This window comes from Juglans microcarpa x Juglans regia, chromosome 5D, assembly GCF_004785595.1.
Source record: "Juglans microcarpa x Juglans regia isolate MS1-56 chromosome 5D, Jm3101_v1.0, whole genome shotgun sequence".
Lineage (NCBI taxonomy): Eukaryota > Viridiplantae > Streptophyta > Magnoliopsida > Fagales > Juglandaceae > Juglans > Juglans microcarpa x Juglans regia.
The window spans coordinates 20,346,583-20,368,969 of NC_054602.1; the positions used below are offsets into that span (position 1 = coordinate 20,346,583).

The 22,387-nt window shown below is 42.2% G+C and overlaps 2 protein-coding genes across 4 annotated transcripts; one reads left to right on the top strand and one right to left on the bottom strand.

The window, feature by feature from the left end:
• Positions 1-224: 224 nt before the first annotated feature.
• On the bottom strand, positions 225-14,852 carry LOC121264547 (UBP1-associated protein 2A). Of its 3 annotated transcripts, none has more exons than XR_005940519.1 (3): positions 13,145-14,852; positions 779-832; positions 225-468 (listed from the first exon to the last, which is right to left on the bottom strand). XR_005940519.1 is itself a non-coding variant. In XM_041167783.1 (2 exons), the coding sequence occupies exon 1, from the start codon at positions 14,707-14,709 to the stop codon at positions 13,156-13,158; it is 1,554 nt and encodes a 517-aa protein (XP_041023717.1). In that variant the 5' UTR covers positions 14,710-14,852; the 3' UTR covers positions 11,583-11,909; positions 13,145-13,155. The 3 variants fall into 3 exon arrangements, 1 of the variants encoding a protein (XP_041023717.1); XR_005940518.1 differs by lacking the exons at positions 225-468; positions 779-832 and adding exons at positions 11,583-11,912; positions 12,450-12,547; XM_041167783.1 differs by lacking the exons at positions 225-468; positions 779-832 and adding an exon at positions 11,583-11,909.
• A 5,966-nt stretch (positions 14,853-20,818) lies between these two features.
• LOC121265792 lies at positions 20,819-21,349 on the top strand. Its single transcript, XM_041169460.1, has one exon. It carries the CDS (start codon positions 20,819-20,821, stop codon positions 21,347-21,349), a length of 531 nt encoding a protein of 176 aa, XP_041025394.1.
• Positions 21,350-22,387: the final 1,038 nt, after the last annotated feature.

Sequence of the window (22,387 nt, forward strand, 5' to 3'; positions counted from 1 at the left end):
TCTATTTCTTTAGCAAGCGTTTTGTCACATAAATTATGTGTAGGGGAACAACATTTCTTGGGCACGATGGTCTGGTAACAGAAATGCACATGGCAGGAAGAAATCTAGTGGCACAAGTAAAATAAGGGGGGGCTAGGTTGAAAAGAACTATATCCACAAACAGTAAGTTAATGGTAATACTGAGAAAAACTAGTACAAAGCAGAATTTCACAAGCATGCATCACCTTCAAGTGAAACTAAATTTATAACTTTTATCTCCAACCCAAGAAAGACAGGTGGTCAAAATCTAAAAGGAATTAAAAAGAATGAATCAATAATTGTCAATGCAAATTAAAAATGCAGAGAATAAAAGCCATACAAGTTTCTAAATGAGGCAAAAAAAAAAAAAAACAATGGAAGCCCATCCAACTTTTTTACAATTAGACCATCAAAACTACCGAAGTGTCATTTTGCACCCCCAATTTGAACCTACATTGCAATTTACTCCCTGGTTAAGATCTAACAGTTGAATGAAAAAATAGATGAAATGGCACAATAACAATAGTTGAATCTTATGAGAGAGCGCAACTGGATAATGATATACCTACAACTCTTTTACAACTTATTTTAAATCAACTAGTGTAATTCTGACATCTCATTAAAAAATAATCAGTTTTAACTTTTACATAGTCAAACTTCATTTTAAGTAGAGTGGTAAAGTGGTAAAGTAGAGTGGTAAACTTCATTAGTCAAACATTTGTGTATTTACATACAAAGAAAGAAAGAAAGGAATACATACCAATCAAATCCTAAGCAAGCAAGGCTTCTTTGTTCATATCAATAAGATAGGGTACTGGAATAATTTAAAACGGTTACAACTAACCCAACCAATAACAACAGTCAACTGGCATACCAACTAATTTGAAACACAATTTCTATTTAAAAAAAAAAAAAAAAACTGCTACCATACACAGAGAGATTACACAAAATAAACTCTCAAACTAATGTGGTTTCATGAGATCCGTTAGATCTTTTTTACAATAAAAGTAATTTTACAATCTGACGTATCACATCTAGTTATATCAGTTTGTAGATTTACAGTTGTGCAATTCTTTTGTGTCTAAAGTATTTCCCAAAAGAGAAATCACAAGCTACAGCAAAGTAGACAATAGGATTTTCTCAATCATTCGTAATAAGAAAATTAAAAATTTTCATGTTTCAATTCTGAAGTCATGTAAAACATACTATAAATATTGCAAGTTAAAATCCCAAGACCATATGTTTCTCTTGTGCAAAGTTTCATCAGAAATTGCAATATATATTCAAAATGAATGAAACTGTCTCTCTCCGTGCTTTGTTCGGAAAAACCTTGAAAGCTTAACTAATACATTAAGCTATTCCATTTCCAAGACCAGCCACCAATGTGCCTGCTGCCCTATATCAGAAGCAGCACTGGGCCAGAGATAAAAGAGCGAAATCAGAAACAGATTCAGTACATTATCATCATTCCTTACAAAGATCTTAGCCCACAAACTTGAAGTACAAAAGAAAAAATTTCAAAGATCTTCAAAACATCTCACATTCCTTTCCAGCCATAGATACCACATTAAACATAAATGAATCATTCTCTATCTGCAGCTACACATTTCCTGCCTCAAAGCCACGCCAGCATGCAAGAAAATACACTTCCTTAGGCATCACCCAATATAAACCTTTCCGACCAATAACCTCATTCCACAAACCTCATTCCACAAAGACTTTGCCACCTCGCAATGTAAAAAAAGATGATTTACAGATTCACTATCTTTCTTGCACATGACACACCAATCAGCTATACACAAACCATGTTTTCTAAGGTTATCTGTGGTCAATACTTTCCCTAGAGCAACCACCCAACTGAAGAATGCCACCTTAGTAGGTACCTTCACCCTCCAAATGCTTTTCTAGAGGAATACATAGCCAGAATGACAATTAAGCACCTTATAAAAAGAACTGATTGGAAGCCTGAAATTTCCAGCTTGTTCCCACAGTAGCTTGTCCTCTCTTCCCTGCATCACTTTTGAATTATAAATTCTTCCCAAAAAAACTGAAACAACATTTACTTCCCAGTCATTTGCATCTCTAATAAAGTACATTCCATAGAATATGATTATCTGTACATTGAAGATAATCTGCCACAACATATTGATCCCTTTCCCTGTAAAGAGATGGAAAATCTGATTTAAGAGCTGGTTCCCCACGCCAAATGTCATGCCAAAAGAGAATCATCTTCCCTTCCCCCACCTTAAATTTAATATGTTTAGAAAACTCCCCCCAACCTTTCCTAATAAACTTCCATAAACTCACCCCATACACTCCTCTAACTTGATTAGAACACCAACCCCCCCCCCCCCCCCCCCCCCCCCCCCCCCCCAACCCATTCCCACATTTAACAGCAACATTCTTCCATAAAGCACCTCCCTCTTCATGATATCTCCAAAGCTATTTTCCAATGAGTGCTTTATTAAACAACCTCAAATTTCTCACCCCAATCCTCCACAAGAAACCGGTTGACAAACCTTGTACCAACTAACCAAATGAAACTTCTTTCCTCTCCTATTTCTCCCCATAAGAAATTACAATAAATTTTGCTCAATTCTTCTAGCAACCCCAACCGGCAAAGGGAAAAGTGAAAGAAAATACGTAGGAATTTAGACAACGTACTCTTTATCAAAATAATTATTCCCCCTTTAGAAAAATATAACTTTTTCCATCCAGCCAACCTTCTCTCAATCTTCTTACAATCCAACTATTAGCCAAATCGGAAATATTGCCTACGACACCCACAGGTATACTTTCAGACTTGTTTAGGTTAATCCTGAGACCCGAGACAGCGTCAAAACATAACAAGAAGTCTCTCAAAGTTCAAGTATGTTCTTGGTTGGGCTAACTGAAAATCAAAGTGTCATCAGCAAAAAGAGGAGATAATTTAATACTATTTCGTTCCTCATTTCCCACCTCAAACCCCAACAAGTACCTTCCTTCTACCGCCGCTTCCAACATTCTACTCAACTCATCCAAGACAGGGACAAAAAGAAAAGGAGATAGTGGATCTCTTTGTCTCAAACCATGTGACTATTAAAAAACACAATTAGAGTGTCATTCACCAAGATAGAAAATCTCGACGTTGATATGCAATGTTTGATCCACATACACCATTTCTCTCCAAAACCATATCTCCCAAGCAAATACAAGAGAAAATTCCAACTAACATGGTCATATGCTTTTTTCATGTACTCATGGTCATATACTTTGATTTAATTCTGCTGTTCACGTACTCATTAGCAATTGAAACCGAATCAAGAATTTGTCTCTCTCCAAAAATCCAAAATTAAACATCTCAAAAAAGTAGAATTCAATCACTTCAATTCAACCTACTCACTTTTACAAAACTTAATAAAAATGCATCTAAAAAATATTTTATCCAAACAACTATTCATTCTACCTAACCACTTTCACAAAACCAATTATAATACACAAAAAATTGATTCTTAAAAAATAGAGACATATTCACTTATCAAACATGCCCTTAATAACCGAAAAAATAAGCTTGGAGAAGGGCAAAAACAACCTAAGAAACCACAAAACCCATGCCTTCTTGGAAAAATTCAATCACTAGCAGTATAAATCACCTTGAGCATATAATGAAAGACAGTCCATATAGAAGACCAAATACTTAAAGTAACAAGTCGGAACTGAAACCAATTGTCCATCAGCGTTGAAGGCCATCAATAAAACCACCCTTTTAAATCTCAAGAAAATCGTTGGAAAGGGCGAATTTTAACCTGTTCCAAAGATTTTATTGAGATGAAAATCTGTGACGAATGATAAGCCGGAACAGAAACAATCATGGATCTGGAGAAGCATTATGCAAACTCGCAATCTACTGAAGGGTGCTGCAACAGGGTGAGAAATGGTAGGAACATCAAGGTATGCGAGGACCCTTGGCTCCCAGAAATCCGTGAGTTTAAGCCACAACCAAATAGAGGCATTGAGAACCTTGCAGAGGATCTGAAGGTAGCAGACTTGATAGACTAAGAACGAAGGCAATGAAAGATCGATACAGTTTATAACACCTTCGATGAAGCGTCAGCAGGGGCAATCATCAACACTAAGCTAAATGACCTGGAAAAGGAGGATGCTTCAATCTGCAATCCGAGCTGCGATGGGAGATTCTGTGTTAAATCTGCTTATCAGGCTGATCAACACCAAAGACTTCCACAGCAGGATAGTGATGATGATAGAATGGAACCGGATATGGAAGACGAAAATACAAAGACAGATTAAGATTGCTTTTATGGAAGATAAGGATGCAATCACAGTGAGAGCAAAAATAGCACAGGTGGAGGGAATGAACCTGGATGACAATTTATTCCCATTGAGCAATAACAAACAAGAAACCTTGGAGCACTTATTCTTGGGATGCCAATTTACTAGAGTGATGTGGAAAGAATCAATGTGGCCCATTGAATGTAACTAGGTTTTTTCTTTTTCTATACTCCTTGTATAATTGGGCAATGCATATTTAATTCGTTTTAATCAAGTGATTTTTACCAATATATATATATATATATAAAGAATCAATGTGGCCCATGGATATAGTTATTTTTGCTCAATTCCCAATCAAAGAGTGGATAAAATGTATATTACAGTCTAGAACAAATTTGGGAATCGAGGCTAATAGAGAGCAGCAGTTTTTCTTTACATGGAGTGATTATTCGGGGATACTATTTGGCTCTATAGAAACAGAGATATCAGCAAGGGGAAAAAACCAGACATGATGGAGATGATTAGGTCTTTCTTTACATGCAGTGATTATCATGGATGCTATTTGGTTCTATAGAAACGGGGGTAAGGGGAAAATAGCAGACATCATGGAAATGATTAGTGCAGCAAAGAGAGCCTGTGAGGAACACTAGAGTGATACGGAAAGAAAGGCCCATGGATACAGCTGTTTTTGCTCCATTCCCAATCAATGAGTGGATAAAATATATCTTACAGCCTAAAACAAATTTGCGAATCGAGGACAATAGAGAGCAGGAGTTTTATTTACATGCAGTGATTATCATGGATACTATTTCCTTCAATAGAAACAGAACTGTCTACAAGGGGAAAAGCCAAATATCATGGAAATGATTAGTGCAGCAAAGAATGACTAAGAGGAACACTTGATGGGATGGAAGATAGTAAAAAAGGATATTGGGGCAAAACGAAGACCTCCAAAATAAAACTTGATGCAGCAGTGAGACAACCATCATCCCTGCTGCCGTGTAGGGACCAGAGGGGCGTAATTTCGAAGGCATGGGTATGCAGAAAGGGAGTAAATAAGCCAAATGAGGGAGATTTGCTTTTTTTTTTTTTTTTATTGGCACCGGGTGTCCAAGAACAAAGTCCCGACTAATTCCAGGGGTAGACAGACCCTCGATAAGGAGTTTCTCACAAGTGAATCTCAGATAATTCAAGGGGATAGAACTACAGCAAGTTATCTGTTAGGCCATGAAGATCGGAGAGGGGCCTCAAGCCAAATCCCAAGTATTTGGGAAATGGGGGGGACATAGGTGAGTGAAAGACGTTGCATGCACATGGAAAAAAAGACGTTGCATGTATGAGGAAGACGTTGCATGCACGACGTTGCATGGGCGAGGATCACGTTGCATGCGTGCAACAAGGAATGAGGCATGGACTGGGTCACTGGGACTGGGTCATTTTCGGTTGCACATGTTTATTTTTGCATATTTATTTCCATTAGTATGTGTGTTTCATTCTATTCAACGTGTTTATTTCGGTTACTAGTTGATAGCAGTATGGTGTTATCCTTTATTTTCGGCTTTATGTACGTGGGTTGTTAAGTGGTTTGCTATTTAAGCAGCCAAGAATTATTAATGGATTATTATGCAAGTTTATTCAAGTTTGTGGTACATTCTCACCCGAAGAGAATATTTTCCTTAGTATTTGTATTTGAGTATAGCGGGACCTATCATTGGACTCAGAGCCAGGTTATGGGAACCAATAAAGAACGCATTGAGTAGTTGGAGGCAGGGCTTGGGGGAGTGCAGGATGGGTTACACAGGATGGAGCTCAGCATAGCTGACAGGCTTCGTCATTTGGAAGAAACCCTCAATCGCCTCTCTGATGTATTGCTTGCAAACAAAGAGCCTCCAAACCACAGTAACTAATACCGTGAAGGCCACGATGGGGGACGACAGGTGGTCTCATCCAAACTGGAAAACTGGAATTTCTCGATTCTCCGGAGATGATCCGACAGAGTGGTTCAATCGTGTAAACCAATTTTTTAATTCCAGAATACTTCCGAAGTCCAGAAAGTTTCTCTGGCCTCACACCACTTGGAAGGAGAAGCCAACCAGTGGTGGAAATGGAACCGTAGGACATTCCAAGAGGAAGGACGCGTTCTCTCGTGGGCAAATTTTGAAGATGAACTTTGGGCGCGCTTTGGGCCTTCGGAGTGCGAAGATTTTGATGAAACTCTTTCAAGGATCAGGCAGACTGGCTCCCTGCGTGAATACCAGCGGGAATTTGAACGCTTGGTCACTCGAGTCATAGGCTGGACACAAAAAGGCTCTTGTTGGAACATTTATGGGTGGCTTAAGAATGAACGTTTAGGATGGGATTCGAATGTTTAAACCGCAGACATTAAAAGATGCTATCAGCTTCGAGCAAATGAAAGATGACCAACTAGTAAGACAAAGGAGGTTCATAAGACCTACACCACCAGTACGAGCTCCCCTAGCCCTTCCTCTAGCAAATCGAGCAGCACCAATAGCACCTCTCGCTCCTGTTCGGCGATTGAGTTGGAATGAAATGCAGAGGAAGCGACTCCAAGGCCAATGTTTTAATTGTAACGAACGTTTTACAACAGGACATAAATGTCAAGGGCCACGAATACTTATGTTGGAGGGACACGATGGCGGCGAAAACGTTATCTGTGACAATGTAACCAAAGAACAACCAGCTGAGGGAGACCATGAGGAGCTTCTTGAACCAGAGATTACACTGCATGCGTTAACGGGATGGACAACACCCAAGACCATGAGAGTAGCTGCCAGGATTGGTTCCCACGACGTCATTACGTTAATCAACAGTGGGTCAACTCACAATTTTATTAGTGAACGTATGGCCAACCTGCTACGATTACCAGTGGTGCCGACTGAAGCCTTCACAATACGGGTAGCCAACGGAGAAAATCTCAGATGCCACGAGAGGTACAAGTAGACCTACAAGGCACTCTTTTTTCCTTACCTCTATATTCTCTACCACTCACAGGGTTGGATTTAGTTCTGGGAATTCAATGGCTCGAGCTACTCGGTTCCGTAGTCTGCAACTGGAAACGGTTAACCATGGGATTTTCTTGGGAAAATCAGACCAGGCAGTTGGTAGGGATCGATGGCCAAGATATTCAAGCGGCATCACTCAAAGAAATATCTAAAGGAGTTCGCCCAGGCAGCGCAATATTTGCTTTTTGCCTACAGGTCACCAAGAAGGACCCACAAGATCATATACATCCAAGCATGCAGGCAGTGTTGCAGGTTTTCTCTTATGTATTCACAGAGCCTTCAAGCTTACCACCTACCAGGGAGGTTGATCACAGCATCCCCCTTAAAGAAGGAACCGAGCCAGTTAATGTGCGATCATACCAATATGCACATTATCAGAAGGAGGAGATTGAGAAACAGGTCCAAGAAATGCTAAGCTTAGGTCTTGTTCAACCTAGCACTAGCCTTTTCTCAACACCGGTACTGCTGGTGAAGAAAAAGGATGGCAATTGGCGCTTTTGCACAGATTACCGCGCACTCAACGCTACAACCATTAAGGATCGATTTCTGATCCCCACCGTTGAGGACATGTTGGACGAACTCTACGGTGCCTCTTATTTTACCAAGCTAGATTTGAGGGCTGGGTACCATCAGGTACAAGTAAATCCTCTTGATATCCCTAAAACTGCTTTCCGAACGCATAATGGACATTATGAATACTTGGTTATGCCATTTGGCCTATGTAATACACCATCTACATTCCAAGCCATCATGAATTCTATCTTTCGTCCTCATCTTAGAAAATTCATATTAGTTTTCTTTGATGACATTGGTTTATAGTCCTACTTGGGACACGTATTTAGTGCATGTAAAACAGACCTTGGAGATATTGAGGCAGCACCAATTCTTTGTCAAGGCTAGTAAATGTGCCTTTGGGCAACAAGAATTGGAGTACTTGGGGCACATTGTCACTAGCCAAGGAGTAAAGGTGGACGAAAGTAAAATAGCAGCGATGGTGGCCTGGCCACGGCCTACTAATATCTCAGCACTACATGATTTTTTAGGCTTGACAGGTTATTACCGGAAGTTCGTCCAAAATTAAGGCGTTATAGTTCGACCTCTCACCAAGCTCCTCAAGAAGGGCCAATTCGGATGGAATGACGAAGTTGAGTCTGCTTTCCTTGCACTCAAACATGCCATGACAACCACGCCTACACTAGCAATGCCAAATTTCAACGACTCTTTTACCATAGAAATTGATGCATTCGGTGACGGAATTGGAGTGGTACTGTCGCAACAAGGCAAACCGGTGGCATTCATGAGTTGAGCCCTTGGAGTGACCAAGAATTCTTGGTCTACATATGCCAAAGAAATGTTGGCCATCATAGAGGCCATACGCTTATGGCGGCCTTACCTTCTAGGCCAAAAACTCTACATTCAAACTGATCAGCTCCGTCTCAAGTTTTTTTTGGAGCAACAGACGGCCACACCAAAGCAGCAAAAATGGGTAGCTAAACTCTTGGGCTACGACTACGAGATATTATACCCAGGACGTGAAAATTCTGCAGCCGATGCTCTCTCACGAAAACAAGGTAGCCCCATTCTTCACCGTAACTTTATTCCACAAGTCAGTATATGGGAAGACATTAAACAAGCGGCAACGAAAGATCAGTATATCCAGTCAATGGGCCGTATGGCAACTAACCAACCCGAGGGACCATATGCGTGGTGTCAAGGGCTACCTTTCTACAAAGGCAAGGTCTTCATTCCAGACAATGGAACCTTACGGACTAAACTGCTACATGAAATGCATGACACCAAAGTGGGCGGACACTCAGGCGTTTTACGCACATTCAAAAAATTGGGACAACAGTTCTATTGGTTGGGCATGCATAGATCAGTCCAAGAATATGTCAAAGGGTGCGAGGTATGCCAAAAGATCAAGGCCGAAACACTGGCTCCAACAGGGCTCCTTCAACCGCTACCAATCCCGTGATAGGTGTGGGAAGACATCACCTTAGATTTTATTGAAGGATTATCGTCCTCACAAGGCAAAGATGCAATTATGGTGGTTGTCGACAGGTTTAGTAAATTAGCTCATTTTCTTATTTTAACCCATCCATTTACTGCTAAAACGGTGGCAGACAAATTTGTGGAAGGAATCATCAAGCTCCACGGGATGTCCAAATCCATTATTAGTGACAGAGACCCAATTTTCGTTAGCAAGTTCTAGCAAGAATTCTTCAAGATGTCGGGCACCAAATTGCAGCTCAGTTCCGCATAACACCCGCAGACCGATGGATAGATGGAAGTCGTCAATCGCTGCATCGAGCAATATCTTCGATGTTTCGTTCACCAGTGACCACACAAATGGAGCTATTATTTACCCTAGGCAGAATACTGGTATAATACAACATATCATATTTCTACAGGGATGACCCCCTTCCAGGTGCTATATGGAAGACTGCCCCCCTTTATTCCGTCGTACAACGAAGGACTGTCGCCCGTACACAAGGTTGATCAGCAACTATTGAATCGAGATGAACTGCTCCAACAACTGAAGGCCAACTTAGAAAAATCAGTTAATCGAATGAAACAAATGGCAGATCACAAGCGGAGGGATCTTTCGTTCGACATCGGCGAACGGGTACTGTTGAAGCTACACCCATACCACCAACAAACGGCCTTCAAATGGGTCCACCATAAATTGGCTAGCCATTTTTATGGACCCTACTTAATTCTGGAGAAATGCGGACCAGTCGCATACAAGCTACAATTACCAGAAGGCACGCGCATCCACCCGATGTTTCATGTGTCACTACTTAAGCAATACCAGGACAATGGCAGACTTGCAGAGCCGCAATAGACAGAGTTACCACCAGTCACCGACGAAGGGGTTGCCAAACTAGAACCTCAGACTATTCTGGACACTCGTTGGATCAAGCACAGGGGCCAGATTGTCGAGGAAAGCTTAGTGAAATGGAAGCATCTTCCAATTGAGGAAGCCACCTGGGAGCCAACAAAGAAGCCGTTGGACGAGTTCTCACCTATGGTCCTTGAGGACAAGGATCCGCTGGATGGGGGGAATAATGTTAGGCCATGATGATCGGAGAGGGGCCCCAAGCCAAATCCCAAATATCTTGGAAATGGGGGGACGTAGGTGACATGAAAGATGTTGCATGCACGTGGAAAAAAAGACATTGCATTTATGAGGAAGACGTTGCATGCACGACGTTGCATGGGCGAGGAAGACGTTGCATGCGTGCAACAGGGAATGAGGCATGGACTGGGTCACTGGGACTGGGTCATTTTCGGTTGCACATGTTTATTTTTGCATATTTATTTCCATTAGTACGTGCGTTTCATTCTGTTCAACGTGTTTATTTCGGTTACTAGTTGATAGCAGTACGGTGTTATCCTTTATTTTCGGCTTTATGTACGTAGGTTGTTAAGTGGTTTGCTATTTAAGCAACCAAGAATTATTAATGGATTATTATGCAAGTTTATTCAAATATGTGGTACATTCTCATCCAAAGAGAATCAAAAAGAATATTTTCCTTAGTATTCGTATTTGAGTATAGCGGGACCTATCATTATCATTGAAGGAGATGCTTTGGAAGTGATTAACTCAATTAATGATAACTGTATCCCAGAGAATGAAAGATTGAATGAAGGACTAAACTTCTTTTTTTCTTTTTTTTCTTATTGGCACAGGGTGTGTAGGAACAGCGTCCCAACTAATAACGGGAGTGCACAGGCCCTTGACAAGGAGTGTTCCACAAGTGCACCTTGAGTAATTCATGGGGAAAGTCCCCCAGTCCGATGGCTCCTAGAGATTGTTAGCACCTAAGGGGATTTGAACCTTAGACCTGGGGGAGCATACCCTCAAGCCTAAGGCCTTTACCACTTGAGCCAACCCCTAGGGTTAAATGAAGGACTAAAGAAGCAACCTAGGATGGCAACTGTGTTAGACATAGAGGCAAACTTCCAAGCACTTGAAGTGGAAAATGGTAGCTGCTAGAGAATTGTAAATGCATAAAAAGTAATTGAGATACTAGACCACGTTGAACGATGGGAAGAGGTCAATGACCCCCATAAGTTTTATGCATATGTTGGTAGCACTTTTGATTAATGAAATGTTAATGCAGCAAAAAAAATCATTCAAAACCAATAAAATACATGATATCAATTAAACAACTAAAAAAATAAACATAATACACAACAATCATTTGATCACTAAACAAGATTTAAAATGGCACATTTGTACAACAATCATTTGATCGATAATCGAAATTTTAAAAGATGCATTTGTTTAAACTCCCAAACTCTATCATGTATGATAGATGGTTATTTAAAAATCCTAAAACATTTCCGAAGTGTTTAAACTATATATTGAAGGTGAAAATACTACAATAATTTAAAAGCAAAGCAAAGAGAAATGGAGATTAAAAAAAGAACAGAAAATCGAAACCTCAAATGACAGTTTTAAGTTTCTGGTCATTGTAGTTTCCAAACAGTAACATTTCATCATATAATATAAAGACGCCATTTGCATCAGCTCCATAAGCTTCAGAAGAATCACCAGGCCAGTACTAAAAGACTGGTGCACTTAAGTGGGATCTGCAAAATGAATAAGATAGAATGAAAAAGGTTTTTTTTTTTTAAAGATGCGAAGGTTTTAAGACCAAATCCTTTATAGAAAGATTGAACATAGCAAAGTTAGAAAAATTTATGCGTTTCAACAATTAATAAGATCATGCAAGTGAAAACTCATCAGACAAGATGATTAAACCTTCTAGGGAAACCAACCTTATGAAATCATAAGAAATAATAGTGGCAAATAAATAAAAACACTTTGAAAAATTGCTAAAAGTGAATTTTCAAATGGAATGCATAACCCTCGTAGAGAGAGATAATCATTAAACCCAAAGAATGATTTTAATATTAACTTTGAAATCAGAGGAAAAAAAACAAATTAAAAAAAAAAAAAGCACAGCAACGTGGAAGTTGGAGGACATCTAGTAAGTACACCTGTAAGATTACATCAATAAAAAATGTAGGGCGGCAAGCTGTTGTCGGTATTTATACAGAAAGATGCATGCCTATAAGGTTAGACCTTAGAAAGTCAGCAAACAGCATGAGCTTAGTCTTATTGCACTGTCAAGAAACAACACAAGACTTCCATCTCCATGGTTAAGACCAGTAAGCCAACACTTGTTCTTTATCCCATGATTTTGTGCAGCTAAATACATTCCAAACTGGCGGCAGGAGATGGAGGACAAACCAAGCCCAAGATGATTAGAAAAAGAAGACACCTCCAGAAGTCTCGTCAATTGCAAAGTACCAATAGAAAACTCAGAAATAAAATGGCTCATCCAACTCTAACTATTGAATAATGGGGAAATTAAACAGTACATTAAGAGTCACCAATGACATCTACTCAATCTATCAAATAAATCACCCTAGATAATTTCCCATGTCTTTCCACATAACTATTTAAGTCATAAGAATGGCATGCTCTAGTACATATAACAGTCATTTTTCTCTTTTCACGGAACCCTTCTTTTACTAAAAGAAGGCACCACCAGTTTGGTAAAAGGAAAATACTGAAAGAACACTATATGGTACGAAAAAAATCACTAAATACCATATAAAAGCATAGCACAAGCAGTATATTCCAATTGACTTCAGCCCACTCAGACAGAATAAAACAAAATCACTACATAAAATCAACAATAAACTAGTTTAGTTTATCCTTTGCAAACTTTTGTACTTTGTTAGAGCTAAAAAAAAAAATTAGTGTATTACCTAACCCAAAAAGTCAAAGAGGCAAGAAAAAAAAAAGTCTGTCATACCTCCGGGACACCTATTGCCCCATGTAAGGAGTCATGGTACCATATTGCGTGACACCATGCTGGCCTCTTCCAGAGCCACTTTGTCCAATCTGCTGGTTCGGGTACCCACCCTGAACTCCTTGATTTGCATACCCTCCAATCAGTCCCGCGCTTATATTCGCCTGGTTCTGATAAACACCCTGTATCCCATGCCCCGCAGCGGGCACACCTGGATTCACAGCTGCAGCGGATCCTAGAGTCCCCAACAAATTAGTCAGCCCAAATCCGGCACCCCGTGTTGCAAGCAAGGCCGTGATTGCCTGCCCAAGTGCAGGATTCAGCGCCTGAGCCGCCGCAGCCCCTTGATTAAAACCAATTCCCGCCGAAGCAGGCGGAGCCATCAAGTGACCAGGCACTGCGGCCACAGCAGCTCCGCCAATAAAACCAGGGTTCTCATTCCTCTGGAACTGAGCATTTTGCGGGTTCTGAGGATGTTGTTGAAGCTGCTGAGGCTTGTTCGGCTTGGGACCATCAATAGCCCTCTGGCAGTGCAATATATGGCCCTCGAAATTTTTGTGCGGCTCTTCCAGAGCCTTCTTCGCACTCTCAGCAGTCTTGTAAACGAATAAACAAAACCCCTTTGGTTTCCCGGTCGCCCTATCAAGCCCCAATGGCCCTTCCTCAATCTCTCCGTACTTGGCAAAGAACATTAGCAGCTTCTGAATATCCAACTCAGCCCCAACATTGCTCACGTATATCTTCCTCTGCGTATATTCCGATAGTGGACCAGGCGGCATGGGAGTCGCTCCGGTGGCGCTCCCCATTGGGATCGGGCCAATCGAGGCCAGCTGGCACGCGGTCATGCGGTGGCCGATCTTCTTCTGGGGTTGCTTGAGGGCCTTACGGGCCCCGCTGCGGCTCTTGAAGATGACGAAGCCATAGCCCTTGGACTTACCAGAGATCTTGTCGCAGACAGCCTTGCAATCCTCGATCTCGCCGTACTGCTTGAACACGTTCATGAGAGTCAGCGTGTTGGTGTCCCACCCAAGGCCGTGAACAAATATCTTGCGGTGTGCCGGTTCTTCGTCCGCGACCTTTCGGATCCGATCCGCCAGTTCAGGGTGCCTATCCGCTGCTTCGACGAGCAGACTTATAATTTGCTCCTTGCTGAACGGTTCAAGAACCTTCTGTAGGGGCTCGTCGTCCTCATCGTTGTCGTCTCGCGAAGTCGCAGGTGCAGATCCCTTCATGGAGGCTTTCGATTTACTCTGGAGTCTATAGGGATGCTCATCACCGTTTTCTTCTTCGTCCTCTTCTTCTTCATCATCCTCTTCTTCTTCGGCCTCATCTCCTTCTTCTTCTTCCTCTTCCTCCTCCTCCTCCTCCTCCTCTTCTTCCTCTTCTTCTTCTTCTTCTTCTTCTTCGACTTCTTCGTATTCGTCGCTGTCTTCGTCGTCTATATATTCTTCAGTTACAAAATAAGGCTGCTTGTCTTTTTCGAGCTTTCGCAGCAGCTGCTGCTGCTTCTGCTTCGCGGGGCCGGAAGCCTCGGCCGATTTGGAGTCGAGCTTTCGCTTCTTCGGCATTGCTATTGCACTGATGGAAATTAAATTGGAATTACAACCGGGGCTCAAAGAGAGACGCCGATTTTTGCTAGGAGCTGCTAGGGTTGCCTCGGAACGCAACAGTATTTGGGAAAAGGAAAAATCTGTTCAATTCTCCGTAGTCCGCTTCTATAAATCAGCGCGTGTAATTTTTTAAAGAGGAAGTTTGGATTTTTTTTTTTTTTTTTAAAAAACTCGTCTCCTTTAATTATTATAAATTTTATATCAAATATAATAATTAATTAAATTTTTTTGAAATTTTAAAATAATAATATTATTAAAATAATAATATTTTATTTAAAATTTAAATAGTAAGTTGAAATGAAAATTGAATAAAATATTGTTAAAATATTATTTTTAATATTATTATTTTAAATTTGAAAGAGTTGAATTATTTATTATATTTTATATAAAAATTTAAATTTATAATAATAAGATGAGATGTAACACTTCTTATATCTAAACGGAATAAATATTTCCCTCTCAGACAATTTCTTTTAAAATATCAATAAAAATATTTTTTTTTTATTTTTCCTTCCAATCATATTTTGTAAAAATTGATAAAAAGTTAGTTTTACTTAAAAGAAAATGTGAATACTAGAAAAAGAAAACAATTTTAACGTGGCTGTCAAAATTAGTTGTCAAATGGCCCTACTTATCATTTTTCTAAATAAATAGTAGTATATGTTGACGTGTCATATGTTGACGTGTCATATGCCTCGTGTCATAAGCAATTATAGAATAACACATCATATATACACTATTGGAAGGGGATTTTCTCCTGGGCCACCTTGAGATGGGCCTGACCCAAACCGCATGAACACTGGGAGGCCTGGCCCCAGAGCCAGGAACCACGTGCCAAAGGAATAACGAACACTTGCACTCCGTACTACATGTCGAACATGTTCCTAAGACGGAGATAAGGAAATGCCACAGTGGCAGTATAGAGACACCTGCATACGACAACAATGTCAAGGGGCACCCCAGGTCAGAGAAGTGGGGTGGTGGCTGCAGTCCTTTCCCTCTGTCGACAAGGACAACGGGCATGAACGAGAGCCCTCCAACCTTGAGTACAACGTGGAGACATTATAGTGGTAGGTTGGACCTCATCAGGACGCGGTGCCCAGTACAGTCTGCAGACCCCCTCATTGTAAGAGGACCAACATAGCGTTCTCATTCACATACCTGAAGACAACGCTAACTTAAGCATCGAATGTGCCCCTCACTATCCCAAGCTCTTTCCTCTGTGGATCTTGCAGGTCAGCAAGGGGATCCAGCGGGTCGACCAGGATACAAAACACATCCTCAATAGTGTGATGGAGATCCAAGAAGGACCATTTGTAATGTCACTAGGAGGGCTAGGCGTGTCGAGACTAGGAGAGTGGCATTGGGGTGCATGCATGGCTCGGGTGATGGGTCCTTGGGCACCCAAGACAAGGTCAACTAGAGGAAGATCAAGTTGTTAGCCAATTCTTTAATTTTAGGAGTTCGTTGGCAAATCCCTTGAACTTAGGGGAGGAGGCAAATCCCTTGATTTTAGGGGATTGGATAATTGCTAGAGGGCTGATTGAATATCTCCTTCAAATTAGGGAGATTATCTATTTGTTAATTTGTTTGAGTTTGTTTCCTTTATTTTAGGCATTTTATAAGATTGTTTCCTTAAACTTAGGAGTTTGATTTATGTTTGAGATTAAGGCTGTTAGAAGGAATAATTGGGAGAGGGCTAGCTGAACCCTATTACTATTTATTTCGGTTTTGCATTGTAATTGATTATGCTATTTTGAATGAATGAGAATTTTATCTTCCAATCTTTTGAGAATTGAGTGCTAGCACGAGTTAGTCTTGATTTTCACCATTATATCAATCAGATCTTGGTGTTGCCTTGAGATAACCCTAGATTCAATAACCCAACACGCCACAAACACTTGAGTGAGAGTGAGGCTTCCATCATTGGTGCTTTTATTGAGAGTGTCCAACCCAAGGAGAGAAAGCCATGGCCGAACGACAACCAACTCATAGGAAGCGGATTGAGAACCTTGAAGCCACTCTGGAGGCACCGCCACCAATGAAAGGCTTGGAATGATAAAGGAGGTGTTCTACCAATTGGTGGATCAAAGGAGGAATTGAGATGGGAGGCGCCATAGGAGAAGAGCCGAGAGATATCATAATCTTAGGGGCTCCGTAGGGTCTAGGAGAAGCCAACACTGAGAGAGGGTAGACGACTTGGATTCATTCACTCAAGATTCCTCAAGCACTAATGAGGAATCAATCAAGGAAAGTGAAAGTGAAGAAGGGAACCGAGGTTAGAGGAAAGGTGCACGTAGGGGGGAAGTTCTCAAATCAAAAATGGACTTTCCCAAATTCAATAGTAATGACCTGAGCACTTGGGTTAGTAGAGCCGAGCAATACTTCGAGCACAATTACATGGAGAGCCATGCTAAAGTGTCTTATGTCGCCTACTTCTTTGAGGGGAAGGCCAACCAATGGTGGCAATGGATGAGGAAGACTTATGGGGCTCGAATGAGGGTGTTGAAATGGAGGAAGTTTGTCAATGAGCTTTTGAGGAGGTTCAGGTCAACCGAGTATATAGACTACCATGAGATTCTCTCAAAAATTAAGCAAACTTGATATTTAAGAGATTATCAAAAGGAGTTCGAATACTTGTCCACTAGAGCACATGGGTGGTCGGAGAAGGCCTTCATTGGGACCTTTGTGGGTGGCTTGAAAAGTGAGTTGGCAGCGGAGGTAAAACTTAAGAAGTCGGAGACCTTGATGCAAGCCTTGGAGGTTTTACTGATTAAGGAAGATCAACTCCAAGATTTGAGGAAGAATAGCCGCTTGGAGGTGAGGAAACCACCCCCAATGATTTCCAAGTTTGATGCAAACCAACTTTTAGCAAAGACTTCTCACTGAGAGGTCCTAGTGGGGGTGCATCAAGTGGAACCAAACCATTACTCGCGGGAGTGAAGAAGCTACCTTGGGAAGAGATGCAACGACGACGAGATAAGGGGCTTTGTTTCAATTGCAATGAGAGGTTCACAATGGGCCACAGATGCAAAGCCAAGCAAGTTTTTCTCATAGAGATGGAGTCGGAGGAAGACATAGGGGAGGAAGAGCAAGGGCGAGAAGAGCAAAAACAAGATGAAGCCGTGAGGGGAGATCCTCAAATTTCTATCTATGCATTGACGGGTGTTGTGGGGCCTAGAACGATGAAAAACACAAGCTCATATTGGCAAGATAGAGGTAACGGTTCTCGTTGATAATGGCTCATCCCTAAACTTCATCAACTCTAAAGTGGCCGAGAGCTTGGGGTTGCCTATGATTTCTATCACTCCATTCAAGATCAAGGTAGCTAGCGGGGAGAAGATGAGATGTAGAGAAGTATTTAAAAAAGTATGTTTGAAAACACAAAGCCTTGAAACTGTAATGGATTTATATTCTTTACCTATTGTAGGGTTGGACGTTGTGTTGGGTGTGCAATGGCTAGAAGAGCTAGGGAATATAGTCTCAGACTATAGAAAAATGACTATGGAATTTATGATGGGGGCAAATGGGTGACCATCAGGATGAGTGGAAGAGGGGGATGTAAGGTTGTGGGGCATAATGAGATGGAGAATCTATTTAGAAAAAGGGTAATGTTTTGCTATCACATTGGCCTCCCAACAGAGCGGCTTGAGTGAGGGACATGAAGTGGAAGATAGGGGCATGGAGAGGGAGTTAGGGGCCAAGGTTCCTGAGGACACGATGGAGTATGTGAGGAAGGGTGGCCAAGTGGCAACCGAAGCCTTGGTTCAATAGAGGGGGCTCCCAACCTAAGATGCTACATGAGAGAGTGTTCGGGGTTCTCAAGGATCAATTCACAGATTTGGTCCTTGAGGACAAGGTCGGTTTTGAAGGGGAGGATTGATGAAGATCCAAGAAGGGTCATTCGTAATGCCACTAGGAGGGCTAGGCGTGCCGAGGCTAGGAGGGTGGCATTGGGGTGCATGCATAGATTGGGTGATGGGTCTTTGGGCGCCCAAGACAAGTTCAACTAGAGGAGGATCAAGTTGTTAGCCAATTCCTTGATTTTAGGAGTTGGATGGAAAATCCCTTGAGCTTAGGGGAAGAGGCAAACCCCTTGATTTTAGGGGATTGGGCGGTTACTAAAGGGTTGGCCAAATATATCTTTCAAATTAGGGAGATTATCTATTTGTTAATTTGTTTGAGTTTGTTTACTTTATTTTAGGCATTTGATAAGATTGTTTCCTTAAACTTAGGAGTTTGATTTATGTTTGAGATTAAGGTTGTTAGAGGGAATAATTGCGGGAGGGCTAGCCGAACCCTACTACTATTTATTTCAGTTTTGCATAGTAATTGATTATGCTATTTTGAATAAATGAGAATTTTTTCTTCCAGTCTTTCGAGAATTGAGTGCTAGCCTGAGTTAGTCTTGAGAATTTTTGCCTTGAGATAACCCTAGATTTAATCACTCAACATGACACAAACACTTGAGTGAGAGTGAGGCTTCCATCACAGTGGCACCGTCTATGAGATCTTAAATCCTTAGTAACATGTTCTTTGTATGCTTGTTACGACGCGTTCGCATGCCACTCGTGAACCAGGAGAATCCTTAGGAAACATAGAAGCAAGGTTTTTCGAGATGGAAGAAGTAGTCAAGAGACTGGCGGTGGAAGTAGAGAAGCTCAGACAAGAAAAAGAGACCCTATGAAATGGGCAGAGTGGGGCTGACAACCCCAAACCTAGCCAAGATGAACATGTAGAGTTGCGAATTGTGGAGGGAACGAATGTGGAGGAAGATGCACCATGAGTTGCGTGGCCTTATGAACAAATACGAGGAGATGGCCAAAAGAATGGGCGCGTCCTCTTCGGTAGACCAATTGCTCACTAGTACGAACCTATCGTACAACGCAGAGGTCATCGCGGCCCCTCTTCCACCCAAATTCAAGGTCCTTTAAATGGACCTAGAGACATTCAAAGTGCACATAACCCTCCATGGGTTCCTAGTAGAAATCGTGTTTCGAGCCTTCCCATTAACAATAAAATGTGCAGCGAGGGGATGGTTCACCACACTACCACTAAACACGATTGATAGTTTCGACGAACTGGCTTGTCTTTCCTAACACATTTCATGGTAAGCAAAAAGTGGAAGAGGTCGGCGGAGTACCTCCTGACTATGAAATAGTGGGAGGACAAAACCTTGAAGGCATATTTATCTCGATTCAACAGAGAATAGATGAAAATAGATGACCAAGACGAAAGATCACCTTGGCTGCCCTCCTGGATGAAATCTGGCCCCAAAATCCATTCATAGTGGAGCTAGTGAGGAAGACTGCTATGACACTGTGCAAATTCAAGGATCACACTGATAGTTTTATTAATGCCGAAGACACCATAAGGGCATTAACGGTGCCCAGAAAAATTGAATTAGAGTAGGCTGACCAGAAAGCAAGTGGGTCCTTCCACGAGAAGGCCCTAGAGACAAAAAAAAGAAAAAGAAAAAACATAGTAAGACACAAGGTGGGGCAAGAAGGAGATAGCTAAACCGTCGAGGTCGAGATGGAACCATATCAACCTAGCCATACAAGAAGAAAATAAGGCGACGTCACAGGAAGCTAGTCAACAAGACCAAACAGATCACCATTTTTGCACCTATCACCAATGAGACCGACATTGAACTGAGGACTACTATACCTTGAAACGAAGAATGGAAGAGTTGGAGCGACTAGTCACCTAGCATCCAATGAAGGATCGATGAATGGCTAAGTGTGCAGATGGGTGAGCAAGGGCACGCCGAAGTGAAACCCCAAAGAAGAAACGAGCTAGGGATAGGACCCATGGAGTCCACGCCGTCGTATCCCAGCACACCACGATAGCCTGTTGGGAGAAATTCGAACCATAGCTAGGGGTACACTAGGGGCAGCCCCACCTCCTTAGCGCGAAAGATTCATGCCACAATAGCTCGATATAAAGAAGTATTCACAGCAGAGAAGTCCCAAAATAAGCAATGAAGATGCAACGACGCGACTACCATCACCTTGGATGAAGAGGATGGCGAGGGGTACTACACCCCCATGACGATGCCCTCGTCATGACCACGCTAGTGGCCAACTTCACAACACAGAGAATCCTGATAGATAATGGTTGCTTCGTCGACATCCTATTTTGGGATGTGTTCTCCAAGATGGACATTAACCCGAATTGCTTGCGCCCCACTCCCATGCGGCTGAAGGGCTTCACGGGAGACTTTATCCAGCCATTAGGAGCTATCACCCTACCACTATTGGTTGGGAAGGCCTCCAGGTCCGTGGTAGTCATGACTGACTTCCTGGTGGTGAAAGTCCTATCGTCATACAACGAAATCTTAGGATGGCCCACTCTGAATAACTTGAGGGCTGTGAAATCGATGTATCATCTAAAAATGAAGTTCCTCACTAGAGTGGGGGTCGGCAAAATCAAGGGAGAACAGGTGCTAGCTCAGGAATGTTACGTACAGAAACTAAAGGCCGAAGGTAGTGACGTACGAGATCTCAACGGATCGACTCATGGCGAAAGGCCACCACCCCCGCCCAAGTTAGCGAGCCGAGATAAGGAGTTTCGAGATGAACAAGCACTCAAGTAGGTAGAGCCGAACAAGCCCCTAAAGCTTGTCCTTGTCGATCTTGAGAAACTTGAATGCACTGTACGGATTGTCACCAAGATGGATGCCCCAATGATGTCATCCATGAAAACACTCCTTACCAAACACCATGACATCTTTGCCTGGAGTCACGAGGAAATGCCAAGCATCGACAACGTGATCACCTATAACAAATGTGTGACACCCTATCATGGGATGCCCCCTCAACTCTCGTGGAACCTCTGCATCAGAAATGGGATGCTTGGCAAGAGTAGATCCCGACCCAATAACTCCCGCAATGCCTAGGCCAGGAGCCTGATCAGCCGTAGCGGTTGCACTCGAAGGATGGACTTTGGAGCCACCACAAAAAGGAATGGTGGCAGGTTGTTCCTCCAAAATAAAAAAAAAAGGAAAAAAAAAAGAAAAAAGAGAAGATCTCTGGTTTATAAGTCTGGTTGAAAGGCAAAGAAGGGATGGAAACTTTGTCATCACCAAGTTCCACCAGCGATATACCCCCTGGGCTGTCCTCTTCGCCCAAATGGGTCGGTGTCTCTCCTATTGCACCGAAGGTTACCCCCGAGGGAGAGAACTTAAAGTCTCGACTTGCAAGGTATTGAGGTCGTTACATGAGTAGACGCTAGGGAAACGCTGCCCATGGGAGCCCTAGTCTCGAAGACTGACGCCCCAGTAGATTTAGCCCCACTAGCTGGGCTCTCTAGGACCCATCGGGACCTGAGTAGTGGAAGGGTGCTCTCTCTACCCCAGTTCGACTAGAAATGACCCCGGATGTTGCCCCAGGAGCTTCGCGGTCAACGCGAGGCCTCCATGCCCTCCCACCAATCACTAGAGGACTGGGAGGTCTCTTCTAACCTCGAACTATCGAGGACTCCATTAAGAAATGCCACCCCAAAACATATGAACGGTCGGGCTCCAGGAGATGATGGGAAATATTGATGTCAGTCAGCAATGCATCTGTCCAAACATCATCTTGATGACTATCAACCCAAGAATTGACCACCGCTAGTTGGTTCTCCTCTTGCT